The sequence below is a fragment of the Cricetulus griseus genome, chromosome 2 (assembly GCF_003668045.3).
Source record: "Cricetulus griseus strain 17A/GY chromosome 2, alternate assembly CriGri-PICRH-1.0, whole genome shotgun sequence".
Classification (NCBI taxonomy): Eukaryota; Metazoa; Chordata; class Mammalia; order Rodentia; family Cricetidae; genus Cricetulus; species Cricetulus griseus.
In genome coordinates this window covers 357,296,854-357,317,567 of record NC_048595.1, presented here as the reverse complement: position 1 = coordinate 357,317,567, position 20,714 = coordinate 357,296,854, and the positions used below count along the sequence as shown (strand labels likewise).

At 40.5% G+C, this 20,714-nt stretch overlaps 1 protein-coding gene across 1 annotated transcript in view; it reads left to right on the top strand.

Moving 5' to 3' along the window:
• Nucleotides 1-20,465, top strand: part of Fbxl7 (F-box and leucine rich repeat protein 7) — a 355,837-nt gene extending 335,372 nt beyond the window's left edge. Inside the window, exons 3-4 of the mRNA XM_027400048.2 lie at nucleotides 7,801-8,412; nucleotides 15,403-20,465. Coding sequence (XP_027255849.1) covers nucleotides 7,801-8,412; nucleotides 15,403-16,139 — 1,349 coding nt within the window. The 3' untranslated portion in view covers nucleotides 16,140-20,465. The remainder of the gene's footprint in view (nucleotides 1-7,800; nucleotides 8,413-15,402) is intronic.
• The last annotated feature ends 249 nt before the right edge of the window (nucleotides 20,466-20,714 follow it).

Sequence of the window (20,714 nt, the reverse complement as noted above, 5' to 3'; positions counted from 1 at the left end):
CATGGATCGTGAAGTTTCAGTGAGTTTTCCCTGACCATCCAAACTCCACGTGGTACAAAACAAGTGGGAATTCAATTTAACTATCTTTTCATACCAAAAATGTCCCCTAAAGTTAAGACATTTACATTCTGCAGTAATAATTGTTGTGATATATGCCACCATTTCTAGCATTAGTAGCTTAATGTTTTAATATAAAATTAAATTATTACTTTAAAGCAATGAATTCTAATTTAAAAATGAAGCCTAATGAATAGAATGACTGCTTTACTTTTACCCCACAGATGTAAATGAATGCATTTCTACCTCATATGGGGCACAAAAGACAGAACAAAGAAAGGATTCCACTGAAGCCTGGCTTGTGGAGCTCTTAATTTAAATTACAGGAGCATATTGTGTGGGATTGTTTGCAAGAGCATGGTAACTGTATCCTCAGGGATGTATGTGACCTCATGGGATTTTGAGTTTATGACACTTGTCCTTCATGTGCCCTTCCCACCCTTGATGGAAGAATGTTAGGGGCTGGATCTTGTAAGAGTCTCAGATACATGATGACAGTTATTCTTAGTTCAAGATGACAACATCCACATCTTCCTTGGAGGACAAAACTACAAAAAATTATTGGATTTTTTAAATAATATCTAGCTATATATTTCTGCCTATCAAAGACTTTGAACCTGGGGCCCAATTTCTTTTGGTTAAGAGGGGAAATCATTGAGTATTGTGTACCTTGTGGTTTGAATGAAATACGCCCCCTCCATGGGTATCAATACTTGAGTTCTAGCTGATGGTGATGTTTAGAAAAGTAGAAGCAGAAGAAAGTGGAACCTCTAAAGGAAATCAATCACTGGGGGTGCACACAGGAGTTTTACAGCCCAACTCCATTTCCTGTTAACACCATGCTTCCTTGTAGAAGATGTGAGGAATCTGAGCTGCACAATCCTGCCACCATGGAGCAGCCTGTAGCCATGCCTTACACACCCATGATGTACTGTATCCCATCAACCTGTAAGACACAGTGAACACTTCCTCCCTGAGGTTGTTCTTGTCAGCTCTTCAATCACAGCAAATCGTATGACAGGGGAAGCTTCTACTAGAAGAGATACTATCTCAGGAATGATAGATGCATTCTTCCCATTAAGGGACATTTTAAAAAGCATCCTATTTTGCCACTTGACATACAAGGGGGGGAGAAAGCAGATGCTAGAAGTCATCATTTGAGCACAAAATCAAGCCAAAGGGAGTCTACAAATTATTATCCAACTTGGTTTGTTAGGATTTCTGGGGTTTTTTTATGGGCATCACATTCCTAAATGATCCTTTTGGGGTACTAATGTTGCATGCAAGGTCCAAAGATGTGAGTCTGTACATGTCACTGGTTTTATTTATGGGTCACAGAGCACTGCCTGTGACACATGTGTCCCATAGCAATGTGACTATTCTCTTCTTGAAGAGCAGAACGAGTCAGATGCTGCATAGCCTTGGGAAAACAAAGTGCCAACATTTGCAAGGAGCTGTATATGAGAATAGACTTTACACACACTTGCATGAGAAAAGTCTCATTATTTTCATTGAGAGACCACAAGCCAGTTACCATGGAGATACCCAGATGAGGCTGGTCCAGGTGATTGGCAATGCAGGTCCTTCTTCTGGACAGGTCTTCTACTGGTGTTAACTGGTGTTTATTTGATTCTGCAGGCAATGCTTTCTGCAGTCCCTCTTAAATCCTGAAGTTAACTACCTCCATATGAAATGCAGGTTTAACCTTCCATATATAAATTTCTACTTTATAGCAACCAGTGCCTTAAGTGGGTTCTAGATTGTTTACATCATCTGAACCACTTTAAAAGAAAATATTTTTAAATAGAACAAGGAGATAAGTGATAGGCTCAGAGTGTATTTTTTTCATTATCTCGGTTTTATAGATCTATTTTCTTAAGGCTCAAGTTTAAGATAAGAAAGAAACCCTTGCTTTTTATGGCAATAGTTCTTGAGGAGAAATCTGGGTTGTGATGGGAAACCTCTTACACCAAAGCCTTGGTCATCAGAAGGAGGGAACATGAGGGTGGGCTTGTAAACTTTGACTTTGAAAGCCCAGAGTCATGTAAATAAAATTCCTAGAGTATAAACAGCAGTGGTTTGAAAATAAAGGCTACAAAAATAGGCAGCTAGCTAGTTACAAGAATATGTAACTAACAAGCATGTTTGTAAGGGATGCCTTGAATATTTTGATACTGTACTTTGATTACTAAGGATATAAAATTTCCAGAATCTTGAAACTATGAAGAAAAAATTCATAAGGTTCTCCCCCCAGAAAAAAAAATTCAATTCTTTTTCATATTCTTTACATATTCTAAGTAACTAAAGGATTTCGTTAAAGGACAATTATATACTTGAAAGAAATTTTAAAAATTAATAAAAATCATGATTTCTTTAAAGAATCTACAATCACTTATTTTAGTACACACAAGATTGTATCTATGTTCAAAAAGTAGAATTATGTTTATTTAACTTAAGCATCACCATTGTGTAAAAATATGCCTTTGTTTTTGACAAAACACAGAAACTTATTAAAATACTGTTTAACATATTTTTTCACTGCTAGTAGATTCTACATTCATCTTTTTAATGTTGGATTCTTTCTCCATTATTTTCAAGACTTAAACAAACTTCTCTATCCTTTACTGTTATGTCTTTTATGGGATTTGGAATAGCTTCAATGTAGTCATTTGTCTCTCTGTCTCCCCAGAGGATTACAAGAAATTGCAGACACCTGAGTGTGTGCTATGGGGAAGCTCTAATGGGGCTGGGGAAAAGACAGGAGGAAGGCTAGGAACATTTGCTTTATAATCCAGTCAGATGCAGTCTCTCCCTTGCTGGGCCCCAAATAGGCATGAGGAACACAGTGTGTTAAATCATTCATTGAATGAATGAACACTCCCTCTGCCCATAGCCATGTAATCCAAGAATCTGCAACAGAACAGTTTATTACTTTGAATTATATAAAACTAAAATGCCTTCCTGTGCCCTGTCCTTCCTGCCAGAATATTCCTTGTGATCCATTCTGTGTATTTCCCTGAAGATACCAAGTATTCTCACCATCCTTTGGCTACATCTGCCTTCCCAGTATCATTAGGAGACTGGATACAAAAATCCACATTTTATTGCAAGAATATATCATTTCTCATTTTTATCTCCTGTTCAGGATTCATGACACTTGAATTTTTCTCATTTCTGTCTTTTGTCTGGTCTTATATATTTATAATTGACAATATATTCTTGACTCTTTTTCAGTGTGTGTGTGTGTGTGTGTGTGTGTGTGTGTGTGTGTGTGTGTGTGTTTATGATGTATGTGTGTGCATGTTTGCATGTGTGAGTGCAGGCATGCTTGTACTATGATGCATGTGTACATGAGGAAAAGCTTAGGTGTAAGTTTCAGCATTTCACCATGTTGGGAATAGGCTCTCTTGTTGTCATGGTGTACACCAGTTTGTCTGGCTGGCAGGCTTCCAAAGGATTCTCCCATATCCCCCTCCCATCTCACCATGGGAGTGCTGCAATTACAGATGTGGGCTTCTGTGGTCAGCTTCACATGGTTTGTTGGGGTCCAAAACTCAGGTCATCACACTGACACTGCAAGTGGCTATATCTACTGTACTTTCTCTCAGCCCGCCGTTTCCAGTTCTGATGTTTGGTACTCACCAGATGTTTTCTGTTTGCAGACTGTATCAGCTTTTCTCGGATAGATTTCTCTGTCTACCTACCTTACTGCAAAGGTCACTCATGCACCACTCAACAGTAGGTCTGCATTCTGAGGAGTGCATTATTCAACATTGTCACTACTGTGAGAACATAGTAGAGAAGTCACACAAACTAGAGATGGCTACAGTTGATAGACCAACATAATATGATGTGGTCACGATCATATATGCCATAAATATTTGACCCAAATGTCAGTATTTGGTACATTTAATGTGCCTTTAACAGATTCTATTACCAACTTACATACTTATGTACCAACAAAATATGTTCAAAGAGTGCCTACTGATAGAGCAGTAGCCTTGGTGGATTTTAAAAAGCCACCAGTCTTTATATAAACTCTAGAATATGTTGTAAAAAATGTACTCTTCATTTAGGAGTTTGTATGTTTCCTTTACTGGCAAACCTTTTTCTAATAATGATCGAGAATATTTTGCTTATAACAGAATTCTAAAAGTTTTTATTATTTTATTTTGTGTGCAGAGGTATTTTGCTTGCATGTATGGCTGCTTGCTGTGTGCATGTTGGGTGCCTGCCAAGGCCAGAAGAGTGCATCAGATCCCCTGAGACTGGAGTTACAGACTGTTATGAGCCACCATATGGGTGTCAGGAATTGAACCCAGATCTTGTGGAAGAGCAGCAAGTACTCTTAAGCACTGAACAGTCTCTCCAGCCCCATACACAGGAACTTAAAAACAACTGATGCTGGTAGTGATTGATTGGTATTTTATAGATGCATTATGTCCCATATATTTGGTTTGATACTTTTTTACAAATCCCATTTTCCCTTTGCAAAACACCCCCAGACAGTACCTCCTTGTAGCAACCACAATTGTCATCATCTTGCAGCAGGGGAGAGGCAAAGAGAGATAGAGAATGATAGCCAAGTTTTATATAAATATGTGCAAAAGCCTATCTAGTATTATAAGAACCATTAATATTCTCTCAGAGATGTGGTTAAACTGTTCTTTAGTCCAATACATATCACATTCCTGCTAGCATAAACTGCAGACTGATGGGGGATGTCCTTCTGTCTCCAGCCACAACCCAAGAGAGAAAGAGCCAGTCCCTCCTCTTCCTTATAAGGGATCACATTCGCTACACCCTCCAGTGTGGCCACCATCCCAAGTCCACTGGCCGAACCAGATGCAGATGCCACTAGAGAGGGCTTCTGCTTCAAGGTGGAAAATAGGTAGAATTTTACTAAGATTAGATATTTAGGACTTAAAATAAGTTCATGTCTGCAAAGTCTAAGGTCATGTGTACTTAGCTGTCTTTCTGCTTCTTTGTGTTACAAAGTTAGAAGACCAGGAAGATGGCTGCAGCTTTCTACCTCTTTTGTCATCTTCATGATGCTTCATCTCTACGCTAATCTTCTAAGTGTTTGGTAGCTTGGCATTGAGGTCCTTGCTTCTAAGCTGACTTGAAATAGTCAACAGCTAATACCAGTGCCATTTAGCTGAAAGGATCCAAAGGGTGGAAGAGTGTTTATAAAGAGTGGAGTTGGTGTCTCCGACTTCTCTGGGCAAATGATAGCTGCTACCTGAGACGAATGTGGTTTATGATTGAAGTGGAATCCATGTTCTGTGTTGCCAGTGTACCAACACAACAGTTCTATGAATTTCTATAAACCGTATTTAGTGTTAGCCCAGCAAGCACACCTATTTATAATCAAAACTTTCAATTTAAATGCACAAACACAAAAATATTCACCTTTTAAGTTTAATATGTGAATTTTCTATGTGAAAATATCAAGAAAAATATCTTATAGCAAGTTCTAGGTGTGCATATCTCAAGCTTAGACCACCACTTTATTGTTTTATTTTTGTAAATATTTTTGTAATTATTAGATGCTCTGCATTCCATTATGATTATATATTTTCAAAAGTTCTGAGAGGATTATTTACCCATTGTAAAGTCAGCCTGAAGGACTCAGCAAATCCTGCTATGTGTTTATGGTATCAGCTTTTTCGGAATAAATCTTACACACACACACACACACACACAATTTATGAACAATGAAGAACTGTGTACTTCCTTCTGGGATTCTTGTGGATAAACCCTAGGTGGGAGGGTAAAGGGAGCAATCAGAGCTGCTCCAATTTTCCCAGTCCAGAATATTCCTCAAAGTAGTGGGAAGCTTCCATCTCTCTCTGGGTATAAATTCCTATAACATTCAGGTATGACTGCAGACAGAAAAAGCAAATGACTAAAATCACCATTAGAACCACATCTGTGCTAAACAATCTGTGTGTCTTCACATCTCCTACCTAGGGGCCAAGGTAGGAGAGTGAAGAAAACTGAAGCAGGTAAAAACTCCTGTTGTAAAGTCATCCATTCCTCTCCAGTAAAGGCAGGGGGGATTTAGCATATGCTCCAGGGCCCTACTGCATAGTACTCAACATGGCACTCTCAAACATCTTCTTCAAGATGAATGGAACCTATGCAGGCAAGAGAGAGACTACAGAGCCTCATAGCTTCTTAAACATCAGATTTCTGAGCCTGAGATTATCCCTCCTTCCTGCTCCAAAGTAAGCTGCTTGCCTCTCTAAGAAAAATACTGGCATCAGAGCTCATTCCCTGAGGACATGTGATGGTATAGGTTGGTATTATGGTAAGTTGGAGGCAGTTTTGAAATCCATAATTGAGTTTATGCTTAAAGTTTTCCATACAGACTTACTGTTCCTTGTCCCTGAATATGCAAAGAACTTAAATCTTTAGAACTATAGTGACAGGTGGAAATGACTGAGCCGTAATTTAGCCAAATCATTTATTTTTACAGGTAAAGAAATTTGTATTGTAGAAATAAACTTTCTCTGTGTCCCTCTGCCTCTCTGGGTACACACATAAACATGGATGGGTATGAATTCATAAATGTATATTGACATAAACTATGTTGAGTGCATTATTTCCTAAATAATAACTATGTTTATATATGCTATATGTGTTTGGAAAGAAACTAAATTCTTATACAGAGAAAGGGAAATGAAATGAACATTCTCTTTGAGTAGAATGAAGAATTCTTTCCTTTTAGATTTGTTTTTAAATATGTATATGTATCTGTGTATGGGTTTGTGCATGTGAATACTGATGCCCACCCAAGTACCAGGTCCCGCTGGAGTTAGAGTTACAGGCCATTGTGAGCCACATAAAATCAGTGCTGAGGACTGAACTCAGGTCCTCTAAATGAGCAGTACATGTTCTTTGACTGATGAGCTCTTTCTCTAGTCCCCTGAAGGGTTCTCAGTTCCTCAACAACTTAGAATCTAGTGTATCCTCGTCATGTGACCTCTTTGGTTTCAAGGAACAAAATAGAGCTTTCAAATGCTCAGTAAATACAGTTCGTTAGAAGAAAAAATGCACTTTCAGAGACTGGAATCTGGCCTAACACAGCAAGCCTGGCGGCTCCCCTATTGTGGGAAAATGTCCTCAGAGTCCCAGTGTGCATCAGGGCAATTGACTACAAAGAAACAGTCACTTTCTGCACCCCAAGAAACTCTGCTGTCCTCTGAAACACATCTCCCTCACTTATAAAACCCAGCACTATGTCTTCAAGATATATTAGGAAAGCAAATCAGTCTGTTACTGATAAGTTTCTCCCTAGATGGGAACAGTGCAACTGTGTTGTTGAACCTTTCACATGATCGGCACCAGGGAGATAGGAGAATAAGGAAATGAAGGAATCTGCCCCTGGTTTGCACAGGGGCCTCTGGTCTGTTTATGTGAGCCAAGACTGTGGCAATGATATCTGCGCCCCTCTCTGTTGTTTATGACAGTCTTTGCATGCCCTTAGCAGGGCCGAGCCACTGGTAATGAAAACCCAGGCCTAACAAATGAGTATTGCAGTTTGCTTGCCCTGTTGTGGAGCATGAGGGTTAGAAGCTTTTAGAGAAAGGTGGAGCTTGCTGCCAGTGCCTCTGAAGAAGTCCAGGAGTGAAGGCCATGGGGAAGTGTAACCATTGCCCTACGTGTGTCTTTTCCTTCCAGCTCAAGGTGCTATAAAAAGCCCTCATTCTTAACACGTTGTTCTCTGTCCTTTGCCAGATTCTGACTTGAGCATGCGTACATTGAGCACGCCCAGCCCAGCCTTGATATGTCCACCGACTTTGCCAGGATTTCAGAATGGAAGGGGCTCCTCCACTTCTTCATCCTCCATCACCGGGGAGACAGTGGCAATGGTTCACTCCCCACCTCCCACCCGCCTCACTCACCCACTCATCCGACTGGCCTCCAGACCCCAGAAAGAGCAAGCCAGCATAGACCGCCTCCCAGACCATTCCATGGTGCAGATCTTCTCCTTCCTGCCCACCAACCAGCTGTGCCGCTGTGCACGTGTGTGCCGCCGCTGGTACAACCTGGCCTGGGACCCGCGCCTCTGGAGGACTATCCGCCTCACGGGCGAGACCATCAATGTGGACCGTGCCCTGAAAGTGCTGACCCGTAGGCTTTGCCAGGACACACCCAATGTGTGTCTCATGCTAGAGACTGTCATTGTTAGTGGCTGCCGGAGGCTCACAGACCGAGGGCTCTACACCATTGCACAGTGCTGCCCAGAACTGAGGCGCCTGGAAGTCTCAGGATGTTACAATATCTCCAATGAAGCCGTCTTTGATGTGGTGTCCCTCTGCCCCAACCTGGAACATCTGGATGTGTCAGGTAAATGGAAACTTAACTTAACACCTGTGTTCTTCATGCACCATCCCAGAATAGGAGAGACATCGCTACCTGTACAGGGTCACCTTCTCTCACTGTTATTTATTTTAATGTTTTTTAAAATTACATGTATTTGTGTATCTGTGTGTAGATGTATGCCTATGACTGCAGATGCCTACAGAGTCTGCAAGAGGGCATTGCATCTGCTGGAGCTGGAGTTAAAGTCTATCGAGGGCTGCCCATCATGGGTGCTGGAAACTAAACTCAGGTCCTCTGGAAGTGTGTGCTCTTAACCACTGAGTCATCTCTCCAGCTCATAGTGTCACCTTGCTAGCTACTAGAGATGAACAGTGTGTAGTAGGGAGACTAACTGATCAGAAAATGTCTCACTGTGGAAGCGTAACATGGAAGGCCAGAGTAGCCCCTGCATTGACCATCTGCCTCTTAAAGAACTGTAGTCACTTTGGTCCTGATAAGTTGGGTCAGTCTACCTTAAATGTGACCTTACACTCCAGAACAACCATGCAAAATGTAAACAAACAAAGGAGCATCTAGCTAAGACAAATAGAAGGAAATATCTATTTAAACAGGTCATTCAGAAACTAGAATTTTGTATGTATGTGCTACGAGTTAGTAGAGTCTATGTGCCATGGTAAAGCCACAGAGATGTCCCTGTGACATTTAGACCTGACAGTCCTCCATAGTGAACCAAACGCTGGCCTGGGAGCTGTGATCACAATGGCTTTTTCTCTAAATACTGGGGACATCTGTCATGGTCAAGTGGTGCCCCCCCATTCCTTGTTCTTTTGGGTTAATTTTACAGCTCTTTTAAAACATTTCTCAGTTACATAGTACAAGGACAGGGTCCATTGAATCTAACTTTTCATTCTCTTGAAAATGGAAGGAAATCCCAGTATAATTGCCTTCCTTAAAAAGTCTCTCTTAGGCAGGAAGAATTAAAGCCCAGAGTCAAACTTTGGTGCCAGACTGGGGACCCATCCTGAATAAAACCGCCCCCTCAATTGTTTTTTCTTTTTTTATCTCATCTGCTGTTCAGTCAAAAGATGAACATTTCAGAGGCTGAAATGTGTAAGATTTCAAAAAAAAAAAAAATGAGACACATGAGCTGTGACCTCAGGAATGGTTTGGGAAAAGTCAAAAGGTGAAACCCACTGAGTCAGGCAAATAAAGAGAATTGGGATTTACAAGAATCCAAGGTAAATGAAGTTGTTCAAAAAAAAAAAAAAAGAAAGAAAAAGAACTGGAGGTAAAACAGCTTCCCGCTTGTTCTGTCTTTCAGAAGCTGACATCTGAAAATATTTCCACTGACAGCCCATTACTTTTGCAGATTCTTTCCCTCGCTGGAAAGCTGCTTACAACTCCTGCTTGAGCTGGCTTCAGGACAAAGCCATCCTGACTGTGTGTTAGATTAGTCATGAGCTACCTTTGGCATACAGAGGCGGGAAACAAGGAGACCTTCTTAAATTCTTCCTCCAAGGAACTTTGGAAAACATGGAGCACTGAGATTTGGGGCAAATCACTTATCACTTAGAGCTACAACTGATGTGTTTTCTCTTTAGCTAAGAAATAAAACTGACTAACTCTTTACCATTCTTGCCAGCTGAACATTTTACAAACACTTTTTGTATTTTCTCCGATTAGAAAATAAGTTGTTTAGCATTCCCAAGTTTGTCAGAGAGTGTTCCCAGGTGTTCTTCATATAGAATGCAAGTTAATTATGTTGTCTTGTTTGAGGTCCTTTTGAAATCCTGAAATGGCTGAAGTCACTTTGGCTGTTTGGGAATGGGATTGCTATACCACTTGACTAACTGTTACTAACTGTTACTAAGTCTTGCTAGCTGTCCTCTACTTCAGTGCCATTTTCATGCTTATAAATATTTATATAGCTTCCCGGCAGATTGCCAATAACACCATAGATCTGTACATCTAGGCAGGAGAACAAGAGAAGTCTGTGCCTCACCAACTTAGGATAGAATTTCACACATGGGTGCATAGAGATGGACTTGAAAGGTTTAGCAGGTTGGACTCTGCACTAACTAAAAGTCTCTTCCATTTCTGGGGGAATTTGGAAATGGTTGTGCCAAAACAGAGAGGCCAGAAGGCCGTCAAAGTTATTTTCATTATTCATTCATTACCCAACTGCCTTGGTTTTAAGCTGGCTTCAGATAATGGCTAACTTTCCAGTGACAGTAAACTTGAGAATAGAAGGCTGGCTTTCTGATCTAGGGTTCCTGTAGATCAGAATTTCTCAACTTGTGTTTTGCCATCCCCACAGGGGTCACATATCAGATATTTACATTACAATTCATAACAGTAATTTTATGGTTGGGGGTTACCACAACATGAGGAACTCTGTTAAGGGATCACAGCATTAGGAAGGTTGAACACCACTGCTCTACATGGTATGAGATTACCTGTCCCATATTTAGCAAGGCAGAAAGGTATAATGTTCAATATTACATTTCCAAATCAATGGCAATTACCATAGCTAGATATTCTATCTTAGCATTATCATAAATTACCTTTATTAGTATTTTAACATAATTAGGATATATTAAAACCAACTAACTTTGAAAATTAAAATGTAATTGCTGCACATAAACTCACTTCAAAGGGGCTCTCTCCAACAGGATACCTGAGAATCACCCACTTTTTCTCCCTAATCTTTTCTTTCTAATCAGTAGCATCCTATCAAGGCCATCCTAATTTCCTAGCAGCCCCTGGAGTCCATCGCCTTTCCTCTACATGCCTGCCTACAGGAACTCTTCATCAACTGCTCTTTTCAACACTTCAATCCATATTCTGCATATTCAACTTCTGAAGGAAACTTTTTCAAGTTGTAAGCCTTTACTTTTGTACATAAAACCTCCAATTGTTCTCCACTTAATTACACCAAAGATTCATGTTTCTCCTTAGCTCATGTAAGGTCGGTCCCTATTGAGTTGCCCTTCCAAGATTCAAATTCCATTCTTCTGCAACAGTATCTACAGTTCTCCAGACACATAATACCTGTACATTCAGTAATGGGTGTCTTCCTATGTGGATTCCATATAGGTAGTCCCTTTTCTACTCCTATCCCAAACCTCCCCATCAATTCTCTTAAGAGATTAGTCATTTCGCAGGTGGAATCTCACATGAGCACAGCCTTCTACACCTTATGTCTAGTGAGCCAAGGATTTCCTCTCCTTGTCTGCATTTTGAATACAGGCAACTAAAATATCATTGAATTTGCTTTCTGGTACTTGCATGTTTTCATGTCCCTTTCTCTCAAGGCATTGGCTTTTTATGGACAGAAACAAGGGATTTTTATTTTGTATTTTGGGATCTTGTAATTAAGTGAAAATAGAAGTACTAAAGCCTGAAATGGTCATCTTGAAAGAGTTAAAGTTTCCATTGGTTAATATACCCAGCAGCATTTTTGAAGGTGTAAAATAACAATAAAAATCTCCTCATAACTAAAAATAGGGTAACTGAGGCTTCCCTGGGTTAATTGTGTTTGCTGTTTTATTTTTATCAACAATCTTAGAAGTTAGTCATTGGTCTTCACTGATTGGACTACCTTGCATTCTAGAGAAAGTAGAGATTCTCCCCATCACAAATGAGAGTAAATCATGATGCAGAGAAAATTTGTGAGAGCTGGAATTAATACTGTTTAACCATTGTTGTTCATCTTGGTGGAATAATGTTCACCCCACACGCCCTTTTTAAAATTTATTCTTTTATATTTCATTTTACATTCCAACCACAGTCCCCCACACCTCCCTGCCAGCTCACCCCCAGGCCATTCCTCCTCATGGGTAAGGGTTCCCATGAGAAGTCAACAAAGTCTGGCACAATAGATAGGACCATGATACAAACCTGGTCCATGACCTTACTTGTTGGAACACCCCACTCCTCTTTATCTTGGACTTTAAGGCAGCCAACCATTCCTTATTTTCTGTTACATCTTTCCAGAAACCATAAGATCCACCTTATGACCATCCCTTACTCCTTCAAATACTGAGTGATTTCTTGTCTCTCAAGTTTGTCTTCCTTTGTTTCAATATTGGTACTTCATTCTATGGATCCAGGTTGTTTCTCTTTGATTATCTCCTTAAATACAGCCACTTCAAACAAAACGCCTGTGTCTGCAGGTCTGTCTTTTGATGGCACATTGTAACATTTCTTACCTATGTCTTGTCAGTGAAGCCTTGAACAAATTTGAGACTTGCTCTAGTCTGTGGGTAGAAGGCACATTGAGGCACATGCCTCATCTTTTAAAATTGAAGTTTAAATGAATGATTTCTAAGGGCCCCTTCATATCTGTAAAATAGGAATGCATGAAATATCCATTAGTATTACTGAACCATGAAAAAATTTATTTTCTTTCCAATACAAACTCAACAATTCCATAAGAATTAGAGATAGCCATAACATTAAAAATTATTGATAGAAAGTTATACATGCATATCAAAATAATGTACTGCAACTATACTAAACTAATATTTTCTTAAATTTGAAACTCCTCTTTTTAATATGTATTTTTGCCTAAATATTTTGCCTAAATATTGTGTCTTTTATGATGCACAACAGATTTTGCTAGATGTTAAGAATGTAGAAAGGAAACTAGAACCAAAATAGAGGAATAAAATTTTTTTACATAACAGAAGAAAATGAGAATACCTACACACACAGAAAGTAAAATTTGAGATATGCAGAATTACAGTCATCAAAGAACCCCCCCCCAAAAAAAGGAATGGGAAGATCTCAAAGAAAACCACCTCCCAGAAACCCACGTTGCTCCAACAGAGGGAGTCCTGTCTGTTTTCTATGGTTGGTGCTTCACACCTTAAAATTCTTACCGTGGAGCACATAACATTTTAATCCCATTATTCTGAGGACCAATGCTTCATCTTGAGCTTCATGGACAGCCTGCCAGGAGATAGAAGGAGAGTTCCCAATAGTATTGTTATTGTGACGCTCACAAGCCTTAGATGGTGCCTTAAATACTCAAAATTTGGGGGTGTCTGAAGTGATGTGCCTGGTTGTATGCTTGCAACAGGGATCTGATAAGAGTAAGGAGAAAATGAGAATAAAAAGTATGTAGTAGAATGGGATAGGCACAAAATACATATTTCTATAGTTTATATTAATGGGTATTGACTATATAATAGAAGTTGGCTATATATGCTTGCATAAAGTAATATTTAATGATTTTGTTTTGTTTTTTTCGAGACAGGGTTTCTCTGTGGCTTTTGAGGCTGCCCTGGAACTAGCTCTTGTAGACCAGGCTGGTCTCGAACTCACAGAGATCCGCCTGCCACTGCCTTCTGAGTGCTGGGATTAAAGGCGTGCGCCACCACCGCCCGGCTTTAATGATTATTTTATTATTATATGCAATGTCACAATAATTAAACTGTACAATACAAATATATATGTAATTTTACAGATAGTTTTAGGGAGTTAAGAAGGATGTGTAAGAGTTACCCTAAAATATCTTCTTGGGCATTACTATCCTGTTCTTTAAAAGTGTTAAGAATCAGATAAAAAATATTCACCACAGTACTTTGTACACTTCATAATTCAACTCAAATAAAAGGCATTTCTATAAACAATTATTTTTAATGCATACATTATTGAGCCAAGGCCAATGTCTGAAGACATGTAAATTTTGGAAGTTCAATTATCCCACCTGAGCTGTTATGGAGATATCTCCCTGTAAATCATTTCTTCCCACCTTCATTCATTCATTCACCTGACACTTATTTAATCCCAGCTATAAACACAGAAGGTATGGTGATCAAATTGCCTCAGTCCTTCCCCTCAGGATCTTGCACTCTAGAGTAAGCAGACAGCAGATAAATAACTAAGCAGATGAACATGTGATGTTATTAACTGACAAAGTGCTTAATATAAAGGAGATAGTCAGGGGTGCTAGTTTGTGCATGGCAGTCCATGAAAACAATTGTCCATTAAGCTAACATTATCTTGTGGACCTAAGAAAGTTGAAGGTATGTCCTGGAGCTATCTGAGTAAGATCCTTCCATAATACAGGCACAGAAGCTACAAGGCAGAGGCAGGGTGATGTCTGGGAAATGGCAAGGTCACAGTAGGGTCAGTGGTAAGAGCTCAAGGAAACTTGATCTATTAGACCAGGCATGAAATGGGCCATCTAAAGACTCTGAGCAAAGATGATTTGAGTGCCATTTCTAGGCCTCCAATTACAGCTGTATGGAAATACTGAAGGGAATAAGGGCAAGGCAAGCAAGGAGCCAGATAGACAAGTTAGGGCAGCAATTTTGATGATACTACTGTCTTCTACAAGTATCTATGGAATGAAATCCCCAACATTAATTTGGTAGGGTAATAATGACAGAAATATCCCATAATATTCAAACTATTTTCTGATCCGCGGCTTCATTGCATTTCATTCTATTCCTGAAGTATTGGATTGCCAGACACTCATCATGACTGAAGCAGTGGAAAGTGGTCCTAACCTAACTGTAAACTCTCAGCCCAGGGAACCCAGAAGGGTCTGCCCAAAGTTCCAGTGTTCTCTTTCAGTGCTCCCCTCTCTCATTTTGTTTCTTTGAATCAAGAAGCTACTAGGTCACTGGCAGACTTTTAGGAACTTCCTCATAGGGCCATAGCAAGATATTTAGACACAGGGTCTCACTCCATCACAGCTTTCCTGCAGGTCAGGGCCTGTGCCCATTTTATGACAAAGAAATTACAGTGTGATTTGCCCCAAGCTGTGTTGGTTGGCATTTCTGATTCTAATCTTGGTACTTCCATTTCTAAAATCTGCAAATCCACTTAAGCCCCAAATTGTCGAATAGCCCAACAAAGAGGTAATCATTCCAAATACCTTTCTCTGTAGTGTTAACCCCTGGATTGGACTAGAAAGAGGACTAAGAATCAGTTATGGCTCCCCTGAACCAAGTTCCCACTCTGGCAAGTTTATCTGAGCATGTGTTTTGTGTCTTTATGCAGGGTGCTCCAAAGTTACTTGCATCAGCTTGACCCGGGAGGCCTCCATTAAACTGTCCCCCTTGCATGGCAAACAGATTTCCATCCGATACCTTGATATGACGGACTGCTTCGTGCTGGAGGACGAAGGCTTGCACACCATCGCAGCTCACTGCACGCAGCTCACACACCTCTATCTGCGCCGTTGTGTCCGCCTCACTGATGAGGGCCTCCGCTACCTGGTGATCTACTGCACATCCATCAAGGAGCTCAGTGTCAGTGACTGCCGCTTTGTCAGCGACTTTGGCCTGCGGGAGATTGCTAAACTGGAGTCCCGCTTGCGGTACCTCAGCATCGCCCACTGTGGCCGCATCACGGATGTGGGCATTCGTTATGTGGCTAAGTACTGCAGCAAATTACGCTACCTCAATGCGAGGGGCTGCGAGGGCATCACGGACCATGGCGTGGAGTACCTTGCCAAGAACTGCACAAAACTTAAGTCTCTGGACATTGGCAAATGTCCTTTGGTCTCCGACACAGGCCTGGAATCCCTGGCTTTGAACTGTTTCAATCTCAAGAGATTAAGCCTCAAATCCTGCGAGAGCATCACCGGCCAGGGCCTGCAGATCGTGGCTGCCAACTGCTTTGACCTGCAGATGCTGAACGTCCAGGACTGTGAGGTTTCAGTGGAGGCCCTGCGGTTTGTGAAGCGCCACTGCAAGCGCTGTGTCATTGAGCATACCAACCCTGCTTTCTTCTGAAGGGACAGCTCCCATTAGGCATGTTTTCACAGCAACATGAACCAAACAATGTTTTGTAAAAGTGGCCCGTGTAAGCACCCACACCCAGTCATAGCCCCTATTTCTTCGGGGAACAGTCTTTGGAGTCTGGCTTTTAGTTTTATTTCTCATGAGCAAATGATGTCAAAGAAATGAAGGAGGAAAACCAAATTTCTAGCACAGTAGACAGGTTCTGGTCAGTTCATTTGTAGACACACACTCTCACAAAGGGTGAACCTCAGCAGGCTGGTCACTGTGTCTTCGGAAATGCACCTTACCCTATCTTCCTCCCCCTGCTCATCCACAAGCCATGCCCCTCCACACCCTCATCTTCCAACCCTGCAACACCTGCAGCATTAAGAGTCAGAATAAGGCCTCTAAAGCTGCTGTTAAACTACTTGGTGGACACAAGCCCCACTCCTAAATCCCACAGCAAGCAAATTGGAGTTAAAGTCATGTTAACGCTTAATGTGTGCAGGGAGCTTCCCGATACTAAAGAATCATGGAAAATTACACGGAGTAAAAAGAGACATGTTTTCTATACTAGTTCTGCCACTAACTAGCTATGTGATCTTGACCAAAACACTTCACCTGTCTGGGCTTCAGCTTCCCACCACCAGAGGCTAGAGGTGGGGATGACCCTCATGCCCGTTCTAGAACTGAGAGAATAGTGATGCCCATAAGCAGAGTTTTGTATAAAGCACACAGGCAGCACTTCTGAGAGAAGTGGTTGTGTGGACGAGCTGTGCTTTGGAGAGGTTCTGTGGGGTCACCCTCAGAGCACATAGAGTCCGGGATGATGTCCTTTTGCTGTCCTCTAAGAACCAACACAACTCTGTTTGGTGGACTAGGCTTGTGCACATACATGTGCTGTCGCATTCTCTCACCCACCCACCCCCACCACATCCAGCTCAGGCAGGAGAACGCACCATGACATGACATCTCCCTGTCAGCTTCCATCTGCTGAGCATTTTCAAATCCAAGTAGAGACCCTGATATTTTTTAATTAACAAGTGAGGTCCAAGGGAACCCACATTCTTAAGGGTTTTTCTAACCCTTCTCGGTGCACATATGCTATGCCTCAGACACATCTGTCCTGCAGCCGGTGGGGACAGATGCCTTAGTCCTTTGTCATTCACATTTCATTTTGACTTCTCTCATCTATTTATTTCTCCATCACATGAAGCCGACTGGGGTTAAGTTTATAAGTGTCTAATTGTACAGACGCCTCCTTGCCTGCTGTCTGCCTGCTTTCCGCTAAAGAATGTAAAACAGACCTCCAGGTGTTTCAATATTGCTCACTCAGAAGTGCTAGTCACACAGAAGAGGGAACACACTGATAAGACAGATGCTGGTCCACCCACCAAGGTATTGGGACTGAATATTAAAATCATTTCAAAATTTGAATTTTAAGTTGACGGACCTTTAAATGGCCCCTTCTGGATGGATACAAAGCAGTTTACTAGTTTCATCTTTAAAGAGTCAGATAGCCATATAAAATCCTGCTACTTGTTTTCATGAATTCCAGTTGACTTTTGTTACTAAACCTAGGACTTTCCCCAATTTATTCTCTGGCCGCATTACTTCCCTACCACTGTTGAAACAGTTCGGCCATCTTCTTCTCAGAGTGTCTATCCTCCAGTCCCAGGGCCTCTGCTTCTCCAAGCCAAGCATGCTACATTTGTTACAGACCAAGCTTATACACCGCTCGACAACTGCACTCCCACTGTAGGCTCCGGCGTGTACTATTGTCTTGTGTTGGGAAGGAGATGTTAAGTGATAAAGCTGGCAACCCTTCAGGAGGTTACTGTCATTCATCCTGTGAATCCCAGCTTTTGCTCAGTTCATACCTTCCTCAGTATGGACAGGTGAATGAGAATATGTCACAAAGGAAAGTAAAAGTTTGGCTGGGGACAGGACCTAGTGACAGCCACAGAGTTTAGAGCCGTAAAAGAAATTGAACGTAGCACCCCTCTGCTCTCTGACTTGTAGCTCCACCTAATGTTTGTGGATTGGAGAGTCACAATGGGTTGTCTGTAAACCTTGATACTGGAGCATCCCTAAGGAGTTGGTTTACTGCTCCCCAGAATGAGCAGGGGAATCCAAAGTGGTTCCCTAAGCCATTTTTAGTAACTCTATCACCACTGACTTTCATGTGAGACCCAGTGGACATTTCACACTTGCTGGCTGCCCAGCACATGTGTCCTCCTTGGTTTCTCCCTTTCCCGTCCTCTTTACCCTTTCTGCTCTCCATCAGGATAGGGGTATGAATCTGTGACAGAGGTCACTAGGAACACAGTTCAGTAGGTTTTTGAGGCCAAGCAAAATGTCTCATCAAGAAATGTATCTGTTTTAAAACATGACTTCCTTCCTGGCTCTGCTAAATTGAATACTCATTTGTTGTTGTTGTTGTTTGTTTGTTTGTTTCTCTTTAACTCTAAAGTTCAAATCACTGCGTGCTGTATGATTCTAGAAAGCCTTAATTTACTTCCACCAAGAAATAAAGCAATATGTTGGCATCAGACTCAGTTCCATTTTTAATAATCTTGCCTGAGATGGGTGTTGTTTGGATAGGGACACTGGAAAACAAGCAAGCAATAAATAAATAAATAAATAAATAAATAAATAAATAAATAAATCCTGTTGAAGTCAGAACAAGCAGCTTATTGCTGCTATTGTCCCTTTAAAGTTAGACCCAAGGTTCTGTTGTCCTCATGGACCTTAGGATTTTGGATTCAGTTTGGCAGGTAAATGAATAAAACATTACAGGATGACCCAGGACTTGTTTCCTCGTCCAAACTCTTCCCACAAGATTGTTGAATTCATAACTTTGCATTTTAAAAGAAATTATATTTGATGAATTTTATAATACCACAGAGAATCTGGGACGGTGTCCTTAATTAAATATATTAGCATTCTGTACCAATGAATATAGTGCAATGTAATTAGTATTATTGAACATGATAGATAGCCTTGTATTAATACAGATTAGGTATTAACATGTCCATTTCTATGATAAATATTTAAAATACTTCATTTTTTTTTAGAAATGTATGGATTTCAGAATTATGGATGAATAATCATGGATTTGAATTCACCCTGACTCTAATTACAGATAGTTGAGAATACTTCAATGGTTTGTCATCCATTAGTGTCTCAGAGTATTAAAATATGGGAGAAGTTATACAAACCTGATGGAGAAGAAAATAATATCAGTCAGTTAGGAGAAGTAAAATGTCAAATTGTTCCCTCTTTGCCTGAACCTTTAGAATTTAATTAATATGAGGAAAGGAAGCAATTGGAGAGATTCACCCCTAGCATCTAGAGAGACTTTAAGAGGACAGCAACTTATCAGTTGTAAATGTATTTACTGTCTCACAACTTTTCAACCCGTATTGCTGTTATCGCTGTCTCTTAACCAGACAGAACTGTTAATTGCCTTAGAGCATGAATTTCAGGTAGCTCAATTCTTGTCAGGATCTAAGAGTAAGGCTAGTAGTGAGTAAACACCATTCATTGACTTCTTAAAGTTTCAGCATTTGTTCACAATTAGACAATGCCTTCCAGATACTTGACTTTCAAGAATACTTGAATTCAATTTCAACTTAAAAGGTTCAGTAGCTTAAGAGAAAAAGTAGGACAATGGCACTGTCCTAACATGTCCACCTTATAAAAGAGAAACTACCAAATGTCTCAATACCTGGCTATTATGATCACTCCAGATAATTTTTGTAAATTTAATTATATACTAGATGGAGAAGAAATACTGAAAAGTTAGATAGATATTGCAATAAAAATATACTACAAATCCATTTGGATGCTGTTAGTCCATTGCATTTTGAGGTTTGATATATGTATTTAGGAAATTGTTTTTCCATATGAAGAAATAGCATTAGCAGTGAGCATGCATCACTTGTTTACAGTATATGCTGGTGTTATCACTAAGTCTTGCCTAAACACAGCCCAGTTTCCCTAAAGAGCAACTTGGGCTCATTTCACTAAGATAACCACTAGAATAACCTGGGTACATGCAGTCCCTTTTTCTTTTCCAGTGCAAAATCATTTCTTAGGCCATGAGTTCCTCTCGTGGTGCTCTGTTTCCCATGCCCAGTTAGCAGATCAGGTTGCAGTCTAACAACACCTGGACCCAGAATTTATACAGGATAGAGACCTGCCTTTTCACAAAGCAGATGTGCAGTCTGCCTCAAAAGCTCAGCAGATATCCATGTCTCAGAGGCCAATCTTATTGACTATTCAAAAAACCCACCTTTCTGCTTTGAATGTTCAAGGATTTAGCAGTGCAAGCCATTCGGGTGTGTGAGGACAGCTGTGCAGGATTATGTTGTCTAACTAGTAACTTTCTGTGTTGTGAATTGTTTGTCTTTGCAGCTGATCACCTCCTGACTTTACACTAGTTAAATTGGTAAATCTAAATTCTATGCTAGATTACATGGTAATTAATACATTAATAGACACTGGAGATTTCCACTATCTTCTCTTATGAACTAAAAAGTGATCATGATAAAAAAAAGCATCAAGTAACCATTTATTGGCCAT